This window comes from Lepus europaeus, chromosome 3, assembly GCF_033115175.1.
Source record: "Lepus europaeus isolate LE1 chromosome 3, mLepTim1.pri, whole genome shotgun sequence".
Classification (NCBI taxonomy): domain Eukaryota; kingdom Metazoa; phylum Chordata; class Mammalia; order Lagomorpha; family Leporidae; genus Lepus; species Lepus europaeus.
In genome coordinates, this window is record NC_084829.1 from 34,229,724 (window position 1) to 34,250,669 (window position 20,946).

Sequence of the window (20,946 nt, forward strand, 5' to 3'; positions counted from 1 at the left end):
TGGCCTCAGGGATTAGAGAGAAGCAGCAAATTCACACGGCTCTGTCGGACACAGTGACCCCAGATGTGGGATCCGGGAGGCCATTGTGTTTTCGGTCAGCGAAAGAAGGGAGGGAGAAATTTGAGGGGTGTGATGTTCCGCCTAAGGGTCACAAGGTCCTATCTAAGCCACAGAATAGATATTGGGAGAGCTGATGGAAAAGCCCCTGAGAGGCTCGCCGCCCGGGTGAGCAGGTGGACCACGGTGGACCACAGTGGACCGCTGGGGATGCGAGCCGTCAAAGAGCTCCAGCCCCGGTGCGTGCTGCCCCCTGCAGGTCAGTGTGTGAGTCGCGGCTTCTCTTCGCGCCGTGCTTTCCAGGTTCCCAGTTCTGGACCAGGGATCTGAGGACCCCCGCGGGAGTTAGATGTCTCCGAAAACTGTGTGCTCCACCGGCTTCCAGAACCAGAGCCTCCACAGCTATCCCTTAGCCCCACGGCTGTCATTCCAGCACTGTCCCTCAGTGAGGTCTGCAGAGGCATGCAATTACCGGTCCGGACTGCATGGCAGGGGAAGGAAAGATCAGAGTTGTGGCGAGCCACGAGCCACCTGCACGCCTCCCAAAGGGTATCCGGGAGCACTTTCTATTGGAACCCACCCTCTGTCAAAACAGCTTACGCCTCTCCAGTCCCGAATCCCAAACCTTGGTCTTGCGCCGTCCTCCTGGCGCTGAACGTCTGGTTAGTCATGGAAAGGGGAGTGGAGTAGGGCGAAGAGTGAGAGCAGGAAGAGTAGAGACCGAGGATCCCCGGGCCCGGCGTCTGGGGAAAGCTCGTGGGCCCGCAAAGCCTAACGCAGCACCAGGAGGCCCAAAGGAACGTGTGTGGGGAGCGTTCAGCGTGAGAGCTGGAACTACGCCAAGGGGCGGGGAAAGTGGCCGTGGGCGGGGCGAGATCGGTGAAAGACAACCGTGACCCCGCCCCCCGATGACTCGGACCAGTCGGGAGCCGCCAGGTCCCCGCCCTCCTCTGCGATTCGGCCTCAGACTCTCAAAGCGGATAGGCCGAAACGCTGTTTCCAAAGCCAATCAGAGAGCTTCACTCGGAGATGGGCCGGAGCCCTGGAAGGCGGGAGCGGAGTACTGTCGCGCTGCCACGCCCGGGACTCCGCGGCTCAGGCCTCCCGTCCCAGCGGCTCGGCCGCCCGCAACCCGGGGGCCAAGGGAAGAGCAGAAACCGCCTTCCTCCCCCACTCGCCCGGGACCCTGGGAGGGAGGCTAGGCCATAGGAATGGAGGAAACATCCCTGAATTCCCACTTTCCCTTCCCCTGAGCACGTAGAGGCGCCCCTGCGTCTCTCCAGCGAGAGCCTCGGTTCCAATGAGGTGTGTGGGGGGAGGGAAGGCAGCAAGCAGGCTCCACGTCAAACACACAAACGGATGAGACAAATCGGGAAGCTGCTCCGGCCCTGCCGCACGCTACAGGGTGCGCGTGGGTGCTACACTTCCAGCTAGAGGCTGTGTCTGCCGCTAGGGGAGTCAGGGAGACAATCGAATCATCACAGGTAACTAGGGACAGTGCTGGGGCTGCACAGCTGTGCCTCGCGCACAGAGGTACCTGCCATTTAAATATATGTTATGTATGTTTTAAACAATTCATTTGAAAAGCATTTCCAGTGCTGTTGTGTAGCGGGTAACCTGCGTTGCCAGCATCTTGTATGGGCACCGGGTTGAGACCTGGGTGCTCCACTTCCGATCTAGCGCCCTGCTAATGCTCTTGGGAAAGCAGTGGAAGGCGACCCAAGTGCTTGGGCCCCTGCACCCATGTGGGGAGACTGGAAGAAGCTCCTGGCTCTAGACTTCAGATCAGCCGAGTTCCAGCCGTTGCAGCCATTTGAGGAGTGAACCAGCAGATGAAAGCTCTCTCTGTGATGCTTTCAAATAAATAATTTTTTTTTTAAACTTTTTGACAGGCAGAGTGGCTAGTGAGAGAGAGAGGCAGAGAGAAAGGTCTTCCTTTTGCCATTGGTTCACCCTCAAATGGCCGCCACCGCTGGTGCGCTGCGGCCGGCGCACCGCGCTGTTCCGAAGGCAGGAGCCAGTTGCTTATCCTGGTCTCCCATGGGGTGCAGGACCCAACCACTTGGGCCATCCTCCACTGCACTCCTGGGCCACAGCAGAGAGCTGGCCTGGAAGAGTGGCAACCGGGACAGAATCCGGCGCCCCAACCGGGACTAGAACCCAGTGTGCCGGCGCCACTAGGCGGAGGATTAGCCTGTTGAGCCAAGGCGCCGGCCAATAAATAAATATCTTTAAAAAATTATTCAAAAGGCAGAATGGCAGAGACAGACAGGTCTTCTATCTTCTGGTTCATTCCCCAAATACTCTAAGCAGCCAGGGCTGATCCAGGCCAAAGCCAGGAGCCAGGAACTACATTGGTCTCCCAGGTGAGTGGCAGGGACCCAGGTACTGGGCCACCACCTGCTGCCTCCCAGGCATTAGAGGAAGCTGGAATAAGGAGAGAGCAGCTGAGACTGAAGTCAGAACTCTCATGTGGGACATGGGCATCTTACATGGAAACTTAACCTGCTGTGCCACAGTGCCTGCCCACATCTGCCGTTTTAACCAGAAGCCGCCATCCTCCAGTAGCTTGGTTACTCACGAACTAGTCTCCTCCCTGAGGCCACTAGAGGTCAGACGTTACTACCCCTGCCCCCTCCTTAGAGATAGCCCCCAAAAGGCTGTGAGCCCAGGAAGTGGTCAGAGAAGGAACGGACTCTGGAGATGAGATGGCCGCTTGGAGGCCCCAGGAGGCAGGAGCAAGGAAGTGGGTGAAGAGTATCAAGTCGTATTAAATATTTATTGTTTTCTGCAGACTGGCCTTGGCCTGATCCTCCAGCCAGGAGGGAATGGGTTAGTGTCCACACTGCTGAGATCTCAGGTCAGGAAGCTCCCGGAAACGCATCACTTTGCTGGAGGCAGTCTCCCCCGCCAAGAGCTGAGTGAGAGACCGAGGCAGCAAAGGTTTTCACTGGGGGAGAGCCTGGGGTGTGTGGGGGCAGAGGAAGAGGCTGACAAAATTGGGAAGAAGAGAAAGGTCATTTGGAAAACCCAGGAGTCCTGGGCAGCCTGAAGACACTGGGAGATTCACAGGCCAGGGGCTCCAGCTCACCCTGCAGAGGCAGGGTCCCGGGAGCGAGGGCAGACTGAGGCATATCAAAGGCCTGGGGGGCCGGGGCCAACAGGAAGGGGACACCCAGGAGAAGGGCAGGAGCTGGGGTGCGGAGTCCCTGGAGAGGTCCCGGCGCCTCAGAAGTTGGGTTTGTGCTTCTTGAGCTCCACCATGAGGTGGTGAATGTTGATGAGCTCAGCCCGGGCAGGGAGGGCGCGGAGCTGGGGCTGGGACAGCACCCGGTGGAAGCGATGGTAGAGCTGGATCAGCTGGGTCAACGCCCCCTGGTCAGAGAAAGCCACCGAGGGGTCAGACTGGGGAGTGGGGTGGTGCTAGGGAGGATGATTAGGAATCGTCCAGCACCGCTGGTGGTGAAGAGCGAGGGTCGCTGGGCTGACGCCGAGCCCAGGGGAAAGGGCAGTAAGCAGCCATGGGGACACACGGGAGCCGCAGGTCACCTGGATGATACTGGTTCCATTTCTGAAGTTGGTGAAACTCCGCATTACGTCCTGACTCAGAGACTCCACTGATGACTTCCAGGAACTGCCAAAACCGCGGATCAGCTGAGTCACCCGGGCTGGCAGCAGGAGGAAAAGGAGAGTAACAAAAAGGGACTAGGTCAGGTGACCACGGAGCCCACTAAGCCCTCCCCAAGGCACAGCCATCCGCCCTATCAAGCCCGTCTTTCCTGCCTCACCTCCTCCCCAAGTAACCTGCGTCCTGTCATTTTTCTTTTCCATTCACCCCATTACCACACTGCGTCCACACCTTCTTCCCCTCGGAGTCGCTCAGCCTGTCCACGCTCGATCAAAGCTTCGGCCTCCTTCACAAATGCCACCAGACCCCCAAAAGGGGGAGACAGCAACTCTTCAATAAATTCCTGGAGAGAAGCGCGCACACACACACACACACACGGGCAAGTGTCCCAGTCAGCAGACTTCCGCAATTCTGCCGTCGTGACTGACCAGGTAGGTGCTCAGTACACGCCCACAGCAGAACAGCGCATCTCTGAGAAGGTCATATACACTTTAAGGCATCGCTGGTTTCATAACAGATAGCAGAAATCTCCAAGGATCTCCCTCTTTCAAAACAAAAAAACTACACTTGAGCTGGGAGCACAGAAACAGGGAATTGGGATCAGAGCTGGAGCCCAGGGGGTGGGAGCAGCAGGGCTACCAAGGCAAATAACTTGACAACTCTGATATCTCGAAACTGAGTCTGATGCCCGTCTTGGGTGGAGAAACCAAGGCTCGGTGTCTTCTGAGAGCCTCAAAGAGGCACCAATGTAGGGGTGAATATTTGGCCTAGTAATTAAAAAACACTGGTTGGGATGCTAATATCTCATTATCAGAGTGCCTGGGTTTGTGTCATGGTTCTTTTTTTTTTTTTCTTTTAAAGATATATTTATTTATTTGAAAGGCAAAGTTAGAGAGGCAGAGGCAGAGAGAGATATCTTCCATCTGCTGGCTCACTATCCAAATGGCTGAAATGGCCAGAGTGGGCCAATCTGAAGCCAGGAGCTTCTTCTGGGTTTCCCACGTGGGTGCAGGGGCCCAAGCACTTAGGTCATCTTCCACTGCTTTCCCAGGCTGTTGCAGAGAGCTGGATTGGAAGTGGAGCAGCCGGGACTCAAACTGGCACCCAAATGGGATGCCAGCACTTTACCCACTACGTCACAGCACCAGCCCCCCTGGTTCTGGCTCTGATACCAGCTTCCTGCTGATGTGCCCCCTAGAAGGCAGAAAGTGATGATTCAGGTGGCTGGGTCCCTGCCACCCACGTGGGAGACCTGGACTGAGCTCCTGGCTCCCAGGTTAGCTCAGCCTAGCATGGGTTGTGGTGGGTATTTGGGCGTGCACAGTGGATGGCAGCTCTCTTTCTCTCCCTTTCAAATTAATTACTCTTTTTTTAAGGTTTATTTTTATTTATTTTTAATTTTTTTTTTTTGACAGGCAGAGTGGACAGTGAGAGACAGACAGAGAGAAAGGTCTTCCTTTTGCCGTTGGTTCACCCTCCAATGGCCGCCGCGGTTGGCGCGCTGTGGCCGGCACACCGCGCTGATGTGATGGCAGGAGCCAGGTGCTTCTCCTGGTCTCTCATGGGGTGCAGGGCCCAAGGACTTGGGCCATCCTCCACTGCACTCCCTGGCCACAGCAGAGAGCTGGCCTGGAAGAGGGGCAACCGGGACAGGATCGGTGCCTCGACCGGGACTAGAACCCGGTGTGCCGGCGCTGCAAGGCGGAGGATTAGCCTAGTGAGCCACGGCGCCGGCCTATTTTTAATTTTTTTTAAATTCATTTGACAGGTAGAGTTATAGACAGTGAGGGAGAGAGACAGAGAGAAAGGTCTTCCTTCCGTTAGTTCACTCCCCAAATGGCTGCTACGGCTGGCGCTGTGTGGATCCGAAGCAAGGAGCCAGGTGCTTCTTCCTGGTCTCCCATGCGGGTGCAGGGGCCCAAGCACTTGGGCCATCCTCCATTGCCCTCCCGGGCCACAGCAGAGAGCTAGACTGGAAGAGGAGCAACCGGGACTAGAACCCAGCACCCATATGGGATGCTGGTGCCGTAGGCGGAGGATTAACCAAGTGAGCCACGGCGCAGGCCCCTATTCTTAAAATCTAGTTAGTTAAAAAAAATCTAGTTAGAAATTGATCAAGTCTTTCCATCTTACTAGACATTCATGGGAAATACTCTAGACAGGAACAGTTTAGCCACACCATGCAATTACAATGAGCAAGACCTAGACTGTCCATCATTCTGCCTGACAAATGACTCAATGACTCAGTTTCTCTGACAAATTGCAGAGTAGTGGGGGAAAGAAGGAAAGAAAGCCTGCAGATTTAAAAAAGATATGTGGGGGCCAGAGCTGCGCTGGGTGGTTAAAGCCACACCTGCGGTGCCGGCATCCCATATGGGTGCCGGTTCGTGTCCTGGCTGCTCCACTTCTGATCAAGCTCCCCCCTGCTAATGCACCCGGGAAGGCAGCAGAGGAGGGCACAAGTATGTGGGTCCCTGCAACTCATGTAGGAGATCCAGATGAAGTTCCTCACTTCAGTCTGGCCCAGCCCTATCTTTTGGTGGCTTTTTTTTTTTTTTTTAAGAATTTTATTTATATGAGAGGTAGAGTTACATACAGTGAGAGGGAGAGACAGAGAGAAAGATCTTCCATCCGCTGGTTCACTCTCTAAATGGCTGCAATGACCAAAGCTGCACTAATCCAAAGCCAGGAGCCAGGAGCTTCTTCTGGGTCTCCCATGCGGGTACAGGGGCCATCTTCAAGGACTTTCCCAGGCCACAGTAGAGAGCTGGGTCAGAAGAGGAGCAGCCGAGACTAAAACTCGCGACCATATGGGATGCCAGCGCCACAGGAGGATTAACCTACTGCAGCACAGCACAGCCCCTGGTGGCCTTTTGAAGAGTGAACCAGTGGATGGCAGTGCTCTCTCTCTCTGTACCTGTCACTCTGCTTTTCAAATAAACCAATCTTTTGTAAAAAGACACGTATGGACCCTATATCAATCCTCATTTGAACCATATAACACGAGGTAACTGAAGACATTTGCCTATTAGCTATTTGAAATGAGAAAATTAAAAATTATAAAGTCTGATAATGTATTGTGTTTTATAAAACACAGATTCAGCTGTAGTGATAATGATGCGTAAGATTTCATTCAGAATAACTGGGGGGGGGGGTTGTTCTGGGAAGAGAATGAGTAACGCTGCACACAAAACAAAATTGTACATTGTTACTGGTGAGGAGATCAGTGATGGTACCTTGGGCTCACCCAATTTGAAATTTTCCACAATAAAAAGTTGAATTTGGGGCAGATGTTTGGCTCAGCATTTCAGACAGGCTTGTGACACCCGAATCCCATACTGGGAGCGCCTGGGGTTTGAGGCCCAGATTCCACCTCCCTGCTAACACAGACTGGGGGGGTGGCAGGAGGTGGCTCTAGTACTGGGGTCCCTGCCAGCCATGTGGGAAGCCCAGATTGAGCTCCGCACCCCTGTCTTTGACTCAACCCAGGCTACTGTGGGCATTTGGGGAGTGAACTCGCAGATGGGAGAGCTCTGTCTGGGCCTCTCTCTCTTTGCCCTTCAAATACAATGAAAATTGAAAAAAAATTTAATTAGAATTTTCAAAGAAAAATAATAAAATTTTAAAAAAAGAAGAGGAAAATTAAAAATGAAGAAACCAAAAAAGGGGAACAGCACTGTGGCACAGAGGGTTACGCTGCTGCGTGACACTGATGTCCCGTCCCAGCGTGCCGATTTCAGTCCCTGATGCTCCATTTCCGGTCAGCTCCCTGTTGATACCCCTGGGAGGGCAGCAGATGACGACCCAAGGACCTCACCCCTGCCGCCTATGTGAGAGACTACGGTTGAGTTCCTGGCTCCTGGCTTTGGCCTGGCCCACACTCGGCTGTTGCAGTCATTTGGAAAGTGAGCCAGCAGATGGAAGACCCCCGTCCTGTCTCTGTTGCTCTGCCTTTCAAATAAATAAATCTTTAAAAATTTAATTAGTTTGAGAGGCAGATATAGAGAGACAGAGAGCAAGCTTCCATTCGTTGGTTCACACCCCAAATGCCTGCAACACTGTTGCTAGGCCAGCACTGGGAGCCAGGAACCTGGCTCAGGTCTTGCAGGTGGATGGTAAGAAGCCAATTACCTGTGCCATCACTGCTGCTTCCTGAGAGCGACATTAGCAGGAACCGAGAACTCAGCCCAGTACTCCAGTGTGGGACGGAGGCCTCTTAACCATCGTCTTAACTACTAAGCCAAACGCTGTCTCCAAGAGAAACTTCTAATAAAGCTTATCAATATCTAAGATTGTTCATAAAACAATGTTCTCAGAACAAACAACTGGAAGCAATCCTAACATCCACTTACGGGGAATATTCATGTTCACACATGTAAGATGACATGGCAATGACAGAGAGTGAGCTAGAGCCCACATGCGGTATTGTGACAATATTACACAAATTATATATGAAAAAAATCCTATGATTCTGTTTTTACAACACTGAAAACAGAACCAATCATGGTTTTGGCATACTTAAATTCTGGAAAGCAAGAACATGATAAACATAACATTTAGGTCAATCAGTGCTGGTGCATGAGGGACACAGTGGCCGGGGAGGACTTCACAGTTTGATGTTGGTTTTTGTCAAGATGCTAGTTCTTGGCTTGTACAGTAGGACCATAGGTGTTCATATCACTTAAAAATTAATTGGGCTGGTGTTGTGGCAGGTGGGTTAAGCCACCATTCCATACAGGTTCCAGTTAAATTCTGGCTGCTCCCTTCTGATCCAACTCCCTGCTATGGCCTGGGAAAGCAGCAGAAGATGGCCAAGTCCTTGAGCCTCTGCCGACCTTGTGGGAGACCTGGAAGAAGCTCCTGGCTCCTAGGTTTGGCCTGCCTGTCCCTGGGAACTGTAGCCATCTGGAGAGTGAGCCAGCAGACGGAAGATCTCTCTCTCTCTCTGCCTCTATCTCACCCTCTCTCTACAACTCTGACTTTCAAAAAAAACCAGACATTTTTTAAAAAAACTAATATACCGGCCGGCACCACGGCTCAACAGGCTAATCCTCCGCCTTGTAGCGCCGGCACACCGGGTTCTAGTCCCGGTCGGGGCACCGGATTCTGTCCCGGTTGCCCCTCTTCCAGGCCAGCTCTCTGCTGTGGCCAGGGAGTGCAGTGGAGGATGGCCCAGGTGCTTGGGTCCTGCACCCCATGGGAGACCAGGAGAAGCACCTGGCTCCTGCCATCGGATCAGCGCGGTGCGCTGGCTGCAGCGCGCCAACCGCGGCGGCCATTGGAGGGTGAACCAATGGCAAAAAGGAAGACCTTTCTCTCTGTCTCTCTCTCTCTCACTGTCCACTCTGCCTGTCAAAATAAATAAATAAATAAATAAATAAATAAATAAAATAAAATAAAATAAAAACTAATATACCAACGACAGCATGTTGTGAACTAAGAGCTGTGTCCAGGAGGCCCCTCACGCCCCGGTGACACAAGCCCACACCCCCGCCCCGCCCCTCCTACCTGAGTCCGCGCACTGAGCAGCTGCTGGAAGCTCTCCACCTCCTTGCTGTCGTCTGCAGCCCGCTCCTGAGGGAAGGCAGGCGCGGAACACCACGTCAGGGCACAGCAGTCCTCTACTTACTGGACACGGCCAGGCTCTGCCTGACTCAAAAGTTAACACTGAACAAAACTCTGCCCTCGCGGAACTGACAGAGCGCCCCGGGGAAACCGCGTCTGTTACCATCAGCACGCCCAGCATCATGTCGTAGTTGTTGATCAGAAACACCAGCTGCTCCTTCCTTGACGAGAACTCAGCTGCCACCCGCAGGACAAAATTCTCCACCTCCACCTGCAAGCACGGACAGGAGGCGGTGACAAGGGGAAGCAAGGGCCCCCGCCCCTCCTCACGGCCGCCTGCAGCAGGCCTGCCCTCACCTGTAGCTGTCCCAGCAGCTGCATGGTCCGCTCATTGGGAATTGTCTGGTTGATGCTGACAAGAGCAGAGGAGAACTCAGCATACCGGCGTGTGATCTAGGAGCAAGAGGCAGGAAGAAAATCACACCACCCTCCTGGTCCAATCAACGCCACTCCCAACTCCTTTGGCCAACCACCCTCCACGCGACTCCCGCCTTTACTCTCTCCGACCAACCCAGGATGAGTTTTACCACACACCTAGACTGCCCCTCACAGTGGGGCCCAAAACACAAGTGTGACCTTGGCCAGCCCCTCGGTGCAGCTGGGAGCCCTGCCTTCAGGAAGCCCTTGGTTACCCCTGCCCCTCCTCACGTAGTGGGGCCGAGTGTCCAGCCCGCCCAGGCGCTGAGGGTCAGTGCTTCGGACGCTCTGGACGTTCATCTCCAGGATCATCTCAAACCGCGGCCACAGAAGGGCGAGCACCTGCTCCCAGTACCTGTGGGCTCAATCAGAATCGGAGGTCGGCTGGCAAGGAATGGGGAGCGGGGGCGGCCGACCTGAGGTTACTGGCTGATGGCTGACCGAGGGTAGGGGTGTATGAAGGGTGAGCTGGCCTCTGAACAGGTGACAGGGAGGAAGGGCCAAAGCTGTCAGGTCAGCAGGGGCCCCTTCTGATGAGGGTAGAGTTGCGTTAAGACCAAGAATCCAAGGCCTGCAGGGCATCAAGGACCAGAACTCAGTGACCTGTCCAGGGCAGGAACATCCCTCTTCGCTGCGATGTTGCGGAACCGGAGAACGATGTGGATACAGAGGAAAACGGCAATGGCATCGTAGCAGTCAGCTAGGTAAGACTCCAGATGTTTCTGTGATTTGGGAACACGCAGATGGCAAGAGCGTTAGTCTGGCATCCCAGTGCCTCCGGATAAGTGCATGGGCTCCTCTGGGGATGAGGCAGCAGGGAAGGACGATATGTAGAAGGGAAATGCCCCTCTTCCCTGGGCACTGGCCGCTCGAGTGCCCTGCCCAGCAGGCTCTATCCCAGCGGAATTCAGGGCTGAGCTGCAGTGCCAAGGTTTAGGGGTCCCTCAGTCTTCAGGAGCTACTGCCTGGTTTGAGAATCAGAAACAGGAGCAGTCTCTGTGGACCTCAGGTCTTGAGGGTTTCTTGGGGAGTCGTACCGCGAGCTCGAGGCTCAGGCATTCTAGAATGCAGGGGAGGCAGGTCCTAGTGCAGTACTGCAGGAGTTATGGCCCTGCTGTGGTGCGCATTAGGACTGAGCACAGGGATCTTACCAGGGTCATGGTGAGTGTACGGCCCATGACAGCGTGGAATAGGTCGTGGGCGGCTGGGCCAGACACGACAAAAAATTCACAGATGAAAAGATATTCACGGCAGGAATTGTCCAGGAGGGCATAGTGCTGGCTGCGGAACAGGGCCTCAAATGGATACTAGAGGAGGAGTAAAGAGAGGCAAAGGGGTGGCCCCCACACTGACCCCTCCGTGCATATGACTGGAAAACCAGCAACCCCGGTAACAAGAGCTCGGCAGACCCTTCCCATACCATCTCAGTCCAGGCTAAAAGAGCACCCTGAATTGGCACTGAAAAAGTGGGGGAGCACGAGGGGCCCGAGAGGAAGAGCCTATCCCCCAGCCAGGGTTGCACTCCTGCACCCACCGCAACACCAGCCCACCTCCCCTCCCCTCCCCTCGGCATGCCCTTCGTTCACTGGTTCCCAGCCCCATCACATCATGGCAGGCTGCAGCGAGTGCAGAAGGCGCTCCCAAGGCTCAGGGTACTGATGCTGGAGCCTGCAAGCTGGGAAACTGCCCAGTGATCTCTCCCTCCTGCCCCACACTTGGAGTCCCACAGCGACAGAGCATCTTCTTCTTCATACGTACCCTTTGCTCTCCCCGCTGGGCTGTGTGAGGCACCAAGATGGGGGCCTCAAGTTCAGTGGGGGAGATGACAGAGCCACGGGTCCCCAGGGTGAAGATGGTGTTCCTGCTGCGGAGCGACGGCTTCGAGAAGAATCGTGGGAACGGCCCAAGTCAGGGAAACCAATGAGAACACAACTGGACCCGGGGACTTAGCACCTCGGGGGACTTAGCACCTCGGGACTATCGCTCTTTCTAATGACAGGGCCCCACTTCACCTGACATCTGTGAATGGGCACTAGGGAGTCCATACTCCAGGAGATCATGTGACAAACCATGTTTAGATGACATGAGCCTTTATCTGGGAAGAGGGTCCACAGCTTTCACCGCATTCTCCAAAGTTTTGGGGACAGAAAAAGGCAAGAAGTAGATCTTGGAGACAGAAAGAGGTAAGAAGCAGGACCTTAGAGACTGGCACCAGGGGTCCCCCACTCTGAAGGCCTGGCTTGAGGGTCCCCCCGCTCCAGGATATCTTTCTTCGCTGTATCTTCCACACCCATTAGGTCATCCTTCTCAGCAACTTCCTCATACTAGGGAAAAGAGAAAAGAGAACTGGTGGCCATCTCTTCCCACAGCACAACAGAAAATCCCACTCCTTCCTTGCCCGGGGTTGTCCCCTGCTCCACGGGCCCAGGAACGCCTCTGTCCTTGGCCTCACCTGCACCTTCATGAGCCGCCCCAAGTAAGAGCGGTAGTAAGAAAGGTAGATCTTGCTCAGCGTCTCCACATATTCATCCCTGATCTCCTTTGCTGTCGCTCGCTCGTTACCCAGCAGGAACTGATAGAAGAACCTGGAGGAGCCGAGGATAAGTCAGTCCTCCTGACTGCCAAGAAACAAGCCACTCACTGCGCGCTGTTCTGAAGCCTAGGGCACCATCCCCTTCCTCGCGAAGGTGACCTGTACTTCAGCAGTGCCGTCTGAGGGATCTGATAGTTGGTCATCGGTTTTCTGAAGGAATAAATCTTCTGCAGGATGAACTCTCGGATCTTCGTCACTGCCTAGATGTGGGGAAGCAAGCGCAGGAGGAAGGGTAGAGAGCAGCTCTCCAGTTTTCCTTAAGATTTTCAGCGAAGCTCGAGAACAGGGCTGAGCCCTGCCAGGAGGGGGCAGGGGTGAGGTTCCTGGAGACAGGCTGCAATGAGACCTGCCAGGAAAGTCCAGAGGGAAGATTCTAGAAAGGCCAGCTCCAGGGGTCTCCAGGGTCTCCACCCCCACTTCTGCCTACCTTGACCCGGAGCCGGTCAAGCACGCCTCTGACGTCTGCACAGGCTGCGGTGCCTCTGGCCTCCTGCTCTCGGACTGCGGCTGCCTTGGCATCCAACTCCTGCAGCTGCTCTAGGAACCTGGGCTCCGTCACTGGAGCCTCCAGAATCGCCCTGTTAGCAGGCAGGTGCGGGCTGGATTAGAAGCGAGACCGACATCCCTAAACCCGACCCGAACCACAGCCCTTACCTCTGGCCTGTCACCTCTACCTCCTTACCCTGCACCATTCAGTCAGGACGTACGTACAGCTTCTAGTCCTAGATCCCCTTCCTAGGTACCTAACCTGGGATACCTGAAGCATACACCAAGGTTAGAACAGCTGTCAACAGAGCGGGTATTTGATGCAACAGCTAAGATGCCTCTCGGAACGCCCACATCCTGGGTTCAAGTCCTGGTTCCACTTCCAAGTCTAACTTCTTGCTAATGAACACCCTGGGAGGCAGCAGATGATGGCTCAAGTGCTTGGGTCCCCAACACCCATGTGGGAGACCCACATGGAGTTTGTGGCTCCAGCCTGGAACAGCCTCTGCTGTTGCAGGCACTTGGGACATAAACCAGTAGACACAAGATCTCTCTGTCTGTATTTCTGTCTCTTCTGTCTTTCTGCCTATCAAAAAAAAGAAAGAAAATGGCTGTCAACCCACCCACTCCAGATGACCTGGAGCCAGGAGACCCACGAGGTAAACAGGGTAGGTCACCCAGCCGTCCACCTGCTGGGGACATTGTAACCCTTCCAACCAGTGACTCACGTGACCAGAGCAGAGGGCACCACCAGCCCATCCACCAGCTCCCCGAGCTTCCCCCGCACTGCCTGGCGGTTACGAAGGCGAATGTTCATGGCTCCTGACTGTTCCTGCAGTGTCCGAATCTCAGAGCTGATGGAGCTGAGGTCACTCTGAAAAGCTCCCAACATCTGCTCCATGCGCTGGGGGGAGGACAGAAGAAGGTGCTGCGGTGCTGCAGGTTGGCAGGGGACAAGTGGGCCTTCTGAGTCTTGGCGAAGTCCCCAGTGCCTACCCGTCCACGAGGAGGAAGATGATAAAGGACCCCCAAGGTCGTGGGAAATAACATTAGTTATGACATTAACAACAAAGCAGGTGCTGGAGGCCATCCTGAAAGTGACCCCACCTGTCCTCAGCCGAGGTCAATGAAGGAAAGAACGGCAGCAGAGGCCATGGCCTGGCCCAGAGTCGTCAGGGGGTCACAGGTCCCGCACTAACCTCCAGGACAGCGTCACAGGCTGTGATCTGGTTGTGCAGCGAAGCTATGTTCTCGCTCTCTTGGATATCTAACCCACAGAAAGTCAAGGGGCCTCACGGTGGAGATGGAGAGCCTAGCCTGCAGCACTCTTCCAATCCCTTCCTGAAGGCACAGAAACCTCAGAGAGAAGACACTGGACCCACAGGACTGGCTGCACCACATCCCACCAACGTCTGTACCACCACCCCTCCCCGGAGCCGCAGGATACAATCCCGAATGGATTTCTGCTCAATCTGCTGTAATTCCAGCTCCACTTGCTTTGAATAGTGACGGAGATCCACACCCTAGGCAAACACAAAGGTGGCAGGTCAGGAGGACAACACAGTGACGGGATCCAGGAGCAGAAGCAGTGAAGGGCTGGTGAGCAGGATGGCAAGGTGATAGTACAAGGGAAGAGCTGGGTTTTTTTTTTTCTTTTGGAGGGAGACTGGATCAAGGGGAACAGATTAGTACAGTGGAAAGCCTCACCGTTTTAAGAGCTTCCTTTACTAATTCATCCTCCAGATTTGCCTGAATGTGAACTGGAAATAAAAGTTTACAATAAGCACCCAGGCCTCACAGCTTCCTACCTGTACCCTGACATGGACACACCAATCTCTGCCTTATTCCTTCCGGATCATCAGGGAGAGCAGTCTCCCCTTATAAGCACTTTTGCTTTCCACGGTTTCAGGTAGCCCCGAAAATAGCCCATGGAAAATTCTAGAAGTAAACAATTCATGAAATTTAAGTCATGCACCCTGCTGAGTAGTTTATGAAATCTGATGTCGCCCTGCTCCCCACCACGCAGCGGTGCATCTCCCCCTTCCAGACCATCCATGCTGTATGTGTGACCCACTTAACCGCCCTCTCAGCAGACGCTGAGCTGTAACAGAGCCTGTGTTCTCAAAACAAGAGCTATAGTGATGCTGGCAATTTTATCATAACATGTTATTGTAATTATTCTTTTATTGTTGTTAATTTCTCACTGTGCTTAATTTAGAAATTAAACTTTATCAGTGGCTCCTATGTACGTATACATAGGAAAAAATGGCAAAAAGGGTTTTATATGTCCCACAGTTCCAGGCATGTGCCAGGGTCTTGGGAGATATCCCTTAAGGATAATGGAGAACTGTGCTCTGCACCCGCCCGTGCCGTCACTCACCATCCACTTCGTCCAGGATGAACTCATCAGAAGTGATATCCAACTCGCCAAGCTGCAGCGGCTCCTGAAGCCCCGGACCGACTCCCTGGAAAGGATCAGGTTGATGGGAAGGGCACACAGGAGAGAGGGGGAGAATAAAACAAAATTGGATGCCTCTAGTCCTTCAAGTGAGGGGGCTGTTTTTCCTGATGCTGTTTGTACCGTCAAAAATGTCTAATTCTCACAGTGCCCTCAGTTATGCTGGGCTGACCGGTAGGGGATATGACAAGGAGTCAGGCAATCAGTAACAGCAGAAGGGCCCGAATGAGGAAAAATAAAGGTTGTTGGAGACACAGCAGAACTTGCAGCTGAATTTAAAGTCCTCAGGCTCCTTCTGTCACCACTTTCCTAGGGAACACCCGGACTTTTCTAGAAATATCAGCAAACACATAATGTTTACCAGATGCCATCTACCCTAACGACAACCTACTTATAGGGTAGGTCCAATTATGGTCTGTGGAAAGTGGCAGCACAGAGAAGCTGGTAAACTTGCCAAGGACACAGCGTGTAAGTGGCAGGGCTGGAATTCAAACACAAGGCGGACTGGTTTCAGAGTCTACTTATTCTTAACCTTTACACTATCCTGCTTCTCTATTCTACAAAAAATGTGGAGGAAGTTGAACTTGTGCCTCCAAAATCTGGATTTCTCTATTCTGTTTCCCACTCGGCGTCGGGTCCATCCCAAAAAGGGGTGTGGGGAGCCAAACAGGTATCATCGGTAGCAGGCGAGCTCCAGCCCTGGTGCCTAAACCCATCCTAGGACACAGGACGACTGGACGGGACTGCTGGGGAGAAACAGCCCTAGGTGCTCACCAGCGGGCCCTCCTCCTCCTCCATATCTGAAGCCCCAGCCCGCAGCACCAGTTCTCGAGCAGCGGCCGCCATGGTCGCCGCAGCGGCCATTCCTCACAGCCTCACTTCCGGCAGCTGACAGTCCAGGTGAGTCCGTTACCCGGAGTGGAACTCTCAATCCCAGGGCGTCTGGCACGCCGCGAAATCGTCCCTAGATATTTCATATAAATTGCGTGACTCTCGCTTTCCCTTTTCAGCTCAGAGCACTTCACCCAAATGCAAATAGAGATGCGGAAGTCTCAAGCACAACTTCCCTCCGGAACCTTCGCTGCTTTCATACGCAGGAACTTTACGGACTGTAAAGAAACGCCGCACCGGAAGTTGTGGCTCTCCAGACAAACTATCAGAAATCGAGTCGGTTCCCATTGAGTTTCCGGAAGCGTTTTCCCCGAGGTAGCCACGCCTCTTCCGCCCTGGAGCTATAAAAGGACACTACGTCACTTCCGTTCTCTCTTCCACAGGAGGCCTGCTGGGCGCCGGTTCTGCCGCCACCATGGTAAGCCTGAGATCGGTACCGGAATCCTGCGACATCGGAACCGGGGCAGGGAAGGTTTGCTGTCAGAATGCCAAGAATGGCATACTGTGGGGGCCCGCAGCTTTCCGTGTGGAGTCTTGGGTCGCGACTCTGGGGAGGGTCGACCAAAGGCTTCCATTTCCGGGGAGCGGGGCCCGGGGAAGGGTCGCGGCCCCGGCGCGCGAGCTGCCGCAGGTTTGGGCGTGTGTAGAGACCCCCAGCCTCCGCCGCGCGGGTTGCACTTTTGGGAACGGGCAGGACACCGTCAAGAGACGACGTTTTCCCGAGCTTGACCACTTCACATTCCTGCTGTTACTGCAGAGTTTGCTGTGGTACGACACTGAAGCGGAGGGTGGTGGTCGTGGCTCCTGCGGAGTGGCTGTGCCCCTGAGCGAGCTTGTGGGCCAAGGGTAACTGAGCGTCTGATTTTCTCCTGTATTTTTCAATCAGTCTCTAGTGATCCCTGAGAAGTTCCAGCACATTTTGCGAGTACTCAACACTAATATCGATGGGCGGCGCAAAATAGCCTTCGCCATCACTGCCATTAAGGTAAAGTAAGTAAGGAGTTTGGGGGCTGTTAAGGTTTAAACCATGAACGAGGCAGGGTTGAGCCGTTAACGGCCATATCGCTTCGGCTGCTAGGCTGAGAAAAATGGCTTAAGGGCACGGCTGACCAATCAGTCCCCTTGACACGGCGCATTTACTGCAGAAAGTGAGTAATCTAAACCGAACGGCGGTCTGAGGTCAAAGCCTCCCATCTGGGGAGGCGGGGAGTGGGGCAGGTTGCCTGTCTGAACGGGCTAGGATTTTCCAGGGGCTCTTGGCTGGTGAAATTTCTAGAATGGGTTCCTTCAGCTTTTCCTTTCTCCCCAGTACATCATAACAGCAACCCTTCCTGTAAAGTGTGGATGCCCCCTAAATTAGGTGGCTTTTTTATTTTGGGTGGGCGTGAGTCGACATGCCAACAAACATCAACTGGAGAAACCGGTGGGGAGCTGGGTGATGGTTGTAGTAAGTTTACAACACATGGGAAGAACAGTTTGACCACGACACTTCAGGCACTGAGTGACCTAACCTGTGATGTCTCCTGGGGATCCTGCGGCACTACTTGTCACTGGGAAAGGCTGTTTCTAAAGTTAGACGAATACTGAGGCTTTACTAATTATGTGGGAAGCAATTAACTCTTCCCTTGGTAAGAGTATTAAAACTGGGGGGAGGGAATCTTGGATGGATTTGTATAGCTGGCAGAATAATACTTGGACATTGGAAGATTGAGCCAAGAAAAGGGAAGGTGAGTATGGGAAGGGGTGTTTAAAACAGTGGTAAGCTAAGTAAATCAGCCTGTGTAGGATGGAGAATGAGATTGGCATTACACGTGCAAGAAAGGTAGCACCATCCCATAGGGCTGCTCGGTGCCTTGTGCCTCGCTCGTTTTTGCTTTTTGTATTTTGCTGTGATTATTCTTTAAGGTAGGTCATCTGCCTCTGCTCTAAATCAGGATGGTCTGCCTGTCATTGGCAGAGTATTTGGAAACATCGGGGAGAGGTTGGGGCTGGTTGAAACCTGTGAGATGCCGACTGACCAGGTTTACTAGAATTCTTGACCTGCCAAAATGCCACTGTCCCCATGGGAAACGTTTAAGATTGATTTATTTGAAAGGTTGAGAGACGGGTTTTCCATCAGTTGGTTCACTCTCCAAATGGACACAACAGCCAGGCCTGGGTCAGTCAGGAGCAGCTTCTGGGTCTCCGACGTGGGTGCAGGAGCCCAGTCTGCTGCTGTTTTTCCCAGGCGCATCAGCCAGATGAGATGCCAGCCCTGCTGGCGGTTGCTTTACCTGCTTGGCAGCGCCGGCCCCTGCTCTAAGTACTTTAATGCTAAGTTGGTATCAACTCTTCTGGACTACAAAGATGAAAAAGGGAAACATTCAAAAGTAGAAGAGGGGCTTAAATCTTTAAATCTGAGGGAGACTTAGACCTTCTCTGTTACAATCAGCCTGATAATTTGGTTTTAGGAGGTTGCTTTAAGATAAAGAGAAGAAATACCATATGTTAGTTTCCCACTGTTGGCAAGAAGTTAACTCACTTAAAACAACAGAAATGTACATTCTTAGCAAAGCTGGAACTCTGCATCCGGAGGGCCGAGCTTTCTCTCAGCGCTAAGTGTCCTTCCTTGCCCCTCCTGTGATCAGTGCACAGTGAGTCATGGGCTTTAGGACTCTGATTTCTTGTTTCCTATCTCCACAAAGATTTTAGTTCCAAATGTCAAATTGTGATTCAGGTAGACAGACTGGCAGTTTTTGAGCCAGCACGCTTTTCCTTCACTGTCCAGATCTGTCTGGTTTTTGAATACAGGCGGCAAGGATGCCGGCAGTGGCCACTGGCGTTGATAGGATGCCATAGACATAAGCATTGTTCACTAGGCGCTGACAAAATCAAGTGTGTGATCTTGGAGAACTTTTCAGGAGGATATGATAACTTCCCAACGAACTGGGACCCTACAACTTGATCAACCCACTTAGCCTCACCAAAAGCCTAGTTTTGCTGCATCAGCTTGGAGAAGCAAACCCTTAATTGTCCACAATGCAGGAATCAGAAGCCACTTACTAACAGCTACATTTTCTAGGCAGTGGGAAGAAAGAAGCCTTCCTGCTTTTCGTAGGTTATTTTTTTTTTCTTTTTTCTTTTTTTGACAGGCAGAGTTAGTGGGAGAGAGAAAGAAAGGTCTTCCTTTCCATTGGTTCACTCCCCAAATGGCCGCTACAGCAGGCGCTGCGCCAATCTGAAGCCAGGAGCCAGGTGATTCCTCCTGGTCTCCCATGTTGGGTGTAGGACCCAAGCACTTGGGCCATCCTTCACTGCACTCCCAGGCCACAGCAGAGAGCTGGACTGGAAGAGGAGCAACTGGGACAGAATCTGGCACCCCAACTGGGACTACAACCCAGAGTGCCGACGGTGCCGGCCTTTGTAGTTCTTGTCCCAAGTTTTCTATTACTGGTCCAATGCTGCCCCTGAACAAAGTATTTTCTTTATGGTTTTTTCCCCAGGATTTATTTTATTTGAGAGGCAGTTAGGGAGAGACAGAGATCTTCCATCTGCCAGTTCACTCCCCACATGGCCACAGCAGCAGGTGCTGCGCCAGGCCAGGAGCTTCATTCTGGTCTCTGGCATGAATGCAGGGACCCAGGTAGCTGGACCATCTTCTGCTTTCCCAGGCATGTAGGCAGGGAGCTGGATTGGATGTGAGCAGAGCGGCTTAACCCATTAAGCCACAGTGCTGGTCTCCTTTATGTTTAAGCAGTAGGCTTTGTGTCCAGAAAAGTGGGTGAGGGAGGCATGACCTGGGAGATGGTGACGTACTCCATTATTGCAGATCCTACCTTGGCAAGCCTTTTTAAATAACGGACCTATATGGGAAATGTAAAAATTTTTGAGTGACTGAAATGTATAATTCCAGGGTGTGGGACGAAGGTACGCCCATGTGGTACTGAGGAAAGCAGACATTGACCTGACCAAGAGGGCAGGAGAGCTCACTGAGGACGAGGTGAGGACGGGAGGACGGGGAGGGGGTGGGAGACCCGGCCTTCCTTGGCAAAGGGCCCGGCTAGCTCTGACATCGCTTGCCAGGTGGAACGGGTGATCACCATCATGCAGAACCCGCGCCAGTACAAGATCCCGGACTGGTTCTTGAACAGACAGAAGGACGTCAAGGACGGGAAGTACAGCCAGGTGTGTATTCACACGGGGACTGGGGACGCCCCCCAAATAGCACTGGACCTAAGAGCTTAGGGGTAAGACATCCTGGCCCCTCCCAATGTAGGTCCTGGCCAACGGTTTGGATAACAAGCTCCGGGAGGACCTGGAGCGGCTGAAGAAGATCCGCGCCCATCGAGGGCTGCGCCACTTCTGGGGGTGAGTGAGGGCGGGCGGGCAGGCGGCCCCTCCCCTCCTCCTCGTGTGCAGTCTCTCCAGCCCTTTTCGGTGCCCGCCTGCCTCACCTGTGACCCTTCTCACTTGCAGCCTTCGCGTCCGAGGCCAGCACACCAAGACCACGGGCCGCCGTGGCCGGACTGTGGGTGTGTCCAAGAAGAAATGAGTCTGTGGGCTTTCTCTGTGAATAAATAGTTTCTATACCTATGGCTTCCTCTGTGCTTTCTCCTTCCTCTGGTGTCGCTGAAAGGGGGTCCTACCGCGCTTTCCAGTTGGCTGGAGGTGCCCATGGGGCGGCTGGGCGGTGCTGAGGCCACCCCCACAGGACCTGACGGCTGAGGCCCCCCCACACACACACAGACACGACACGACACGCAAACACGCGCAGACTGCTGGCCCTGTGAAGTCCCAGTGCTGGGCGGCCTT

At 53.6% G+C, this 20,946-nt stretch overlaps 2 protein-coding genes across 2 annotated transcripts; one reads left to right on the forward strand and one right to left on the reverse strand.

Annotated features, from left to right (window-relative positions):
* Positions 1–2,808: 2,808 nt before the first annotated feature.
* VPS52 (VPS52 subunit of GARP complex) lies at positions 2,809–16,360 on the reverse strand. The gene is made up of 20 exons (XM_062185938.1): positions 16,039–16,360; positions 15,187–15,271; positions 14,514–14,566; positions 14,254–14,329; positions 14,006–14,073; positions 13,535–13,710; positions 12,748–12,898; positions 12,420–12,520; positions 12,180–12,312; positions 11,994–12,051; positions 11,486–11,619; positions 10,879–11,034; positions 10,331–10,449; positions 9,959–10,082; positions 9,608–9,703; positions 9,414–9,521; positions 9,194–9,259; positions 3,917–4,028; positions 3,607–3,725; positions 2,809–3,432 (listed from the first exon to the last, which is right to left on the reverse strand). The coding sequence occupies exons 1-20, from the start codon at positions 16,126–16,128 to the stop codon at positions 3,286–3,288; spliced, it is 2,172 nt and encodes a 723-aa protein (XP_062041922.1). The 5' UTR covers positions 16,129–16,360; the 3' UTR covers positions 2,809–3,285.
* A 124-nt stretch (positions 16,361–16,484) lies between these two features.
* RPS18 (ribosomal protein S18) lies at positions 16,485–20,727 on the forward strand. Its single transcript, XM_062185939.1, has 6 exons — positions 16,485–16,573; positions 17,042–17,140; positions 20,048–20,134; positions 20,218–20,319; positions 20,411–20,502; positions 20,611–20,727. Exons 1-6 carry the CDS (start codon positions 16,571–16,573, stop codon positions 20,684–20,686), a joined length of 459 nt encoding a protein of 152 aa, XP_062041923.1. The 5' UTR covers positions 16,485–16,570; the 3' UTR covers positions 20,687–20,727.
* Positions 20,728–20,946: the final 219 nt, after the last annotated feature.